The sequence below is a fragment of the Opisthorchis viverrini genome, assembly GCF_000715545.1.
Source record: "Opisthorchis viverrini unplaced genomic scaffold opera_v5_25, whole genome shotgun sequence".
NCBI lineage: Eukaryota > Metazoa > Platyhelminthes > Trematoda > Opisthorchiida > Opisthorchiidae > Opisthorchis > Opisthorchis viverrini.
In genome coordinates this window covers 2,162,800-2,163,993 of record NW_008751681.1, presented here as the reverse complement: position 1 = coordinate 2,163,993, position 1,194 = coordinate 2,162,800, and the positions used below count along the sequence as shown (strand labels likewise).

At 46.6% G+C, this 1,194-nt stretch overlaps 1 protein-coding gene across 1 annotated transcript in view; it reads left to right on the top strand.

Moving 5' to 3' along the window:
* Positions 1 to 740: 740 nt before the first annotated feature.
* T265_02172 (hypothetical protein) overlaps positions 741 to 1,194 on the top strand; it is a gene marked incomplete at both ends in the record, with an annotated part of 12,464 nt that continues 12,010 nt past the window's right edge. Inside the window, one exon of the mRNA XM_009166346.1 lies at positions 741 to 827. Within this exon, the coding sequence (XP_009164610.1) occupies positions 741 to 827 (87 nt within the window). The remainder of the gene's footprint in view (positions 828 to 1,194) is intronic.

The following is a 1,194-nucleotide window of genomic DNA, read 5'->3' as shown; positions in this document are numbered from 1 at the left end:
GATGATGATGAATTGATATATTTGATCCAGTCTACCGATTCAAGAATCCGAATCCAGTTCTATTAAGGAGTAATTTCGTGCGGGCCAGCTAGCATATCTCCCGTGGATGACTGTGTTTGTGGCCAAGTAAGTCAATACTATGGTAAAGAGTGAAAAAAACAGGTGTTGTCGTTAAACGTCCGACAGACGTGGGTAAGGCAGGCACGGAGCGGACGTTATTCAGGATGGGGAGGTTTGTATTAGATTATACATCTGACTAGTTAGCAGCAGTAAAGGGTTCTGTGAGTTTTGATAGCTCTACGTTAGGCATTCCTTGGTGTTATTTCATCGCGTCGGAGTCAGGGAGTTCACACCTCATTGCAACGCTGCAAAAGAGATCGGACAAGATTGAAGTAAGTCAGGTGGATGTTGTGGGGTCGATGTATGGAGAGGAATGACGGATCGGATTGACTATTTTGTCTTCTACGGGAAACAAAAACACATGCGGAGGAGAAGGGTCCGTGGAAATCCACACCATTATCCTCCCGGTATTGCACAGCGAGATTGGGGGGCCGGCGAGTGAAGTAGGTCAGAAAAAAGATATTTGTTCCGCTTTCTCGTAGGCAACAAGTTTTGGTGTGCTCATATTAAACAGGCATCGATGACAGTTTTTATAGCAACGGTGTCACTGGAGCATATTTTTAAGTCGTCGTTATGTAGCAGCCCTGCGTCCTCAGGCCAGGCCGGTCTCCTGAATCCAAATGGCTCCCGAAGAAATCCCTCTAAGAAACCTTAACACCCACTTCCCCGCGGCTCCCAAACACATTTGTGCATCCTCTCGCTGCCGTGTGAGTCAGGCTTTTGAGCCAAAGTCTCAGTTTGGGTTATCTCAACCAAACTTCATCCTGAGCATATTGTTCAGCCTATTATCTCTTCGCTCACCGGCCTTTCTAACCCATCGAATGACGCAGTGCGGCCAACCCGTTTGCCAACCCCTTAACCACCGTTCCATGTCTAGACTACCGCGCAGAAAAATAAACCAAAGTGATCCCTTATCAACCTCGAAACATTACCCTCAATGCGGAGCGAGGTGGCTCGGGATTTAGGGCGAATTTACTGACCGGCCTCTGCATCATCATCATCATCATCATCATCATCATCATCATCATCATCATCATCATCATCATCATCATCATCATCATCATCATCATCATC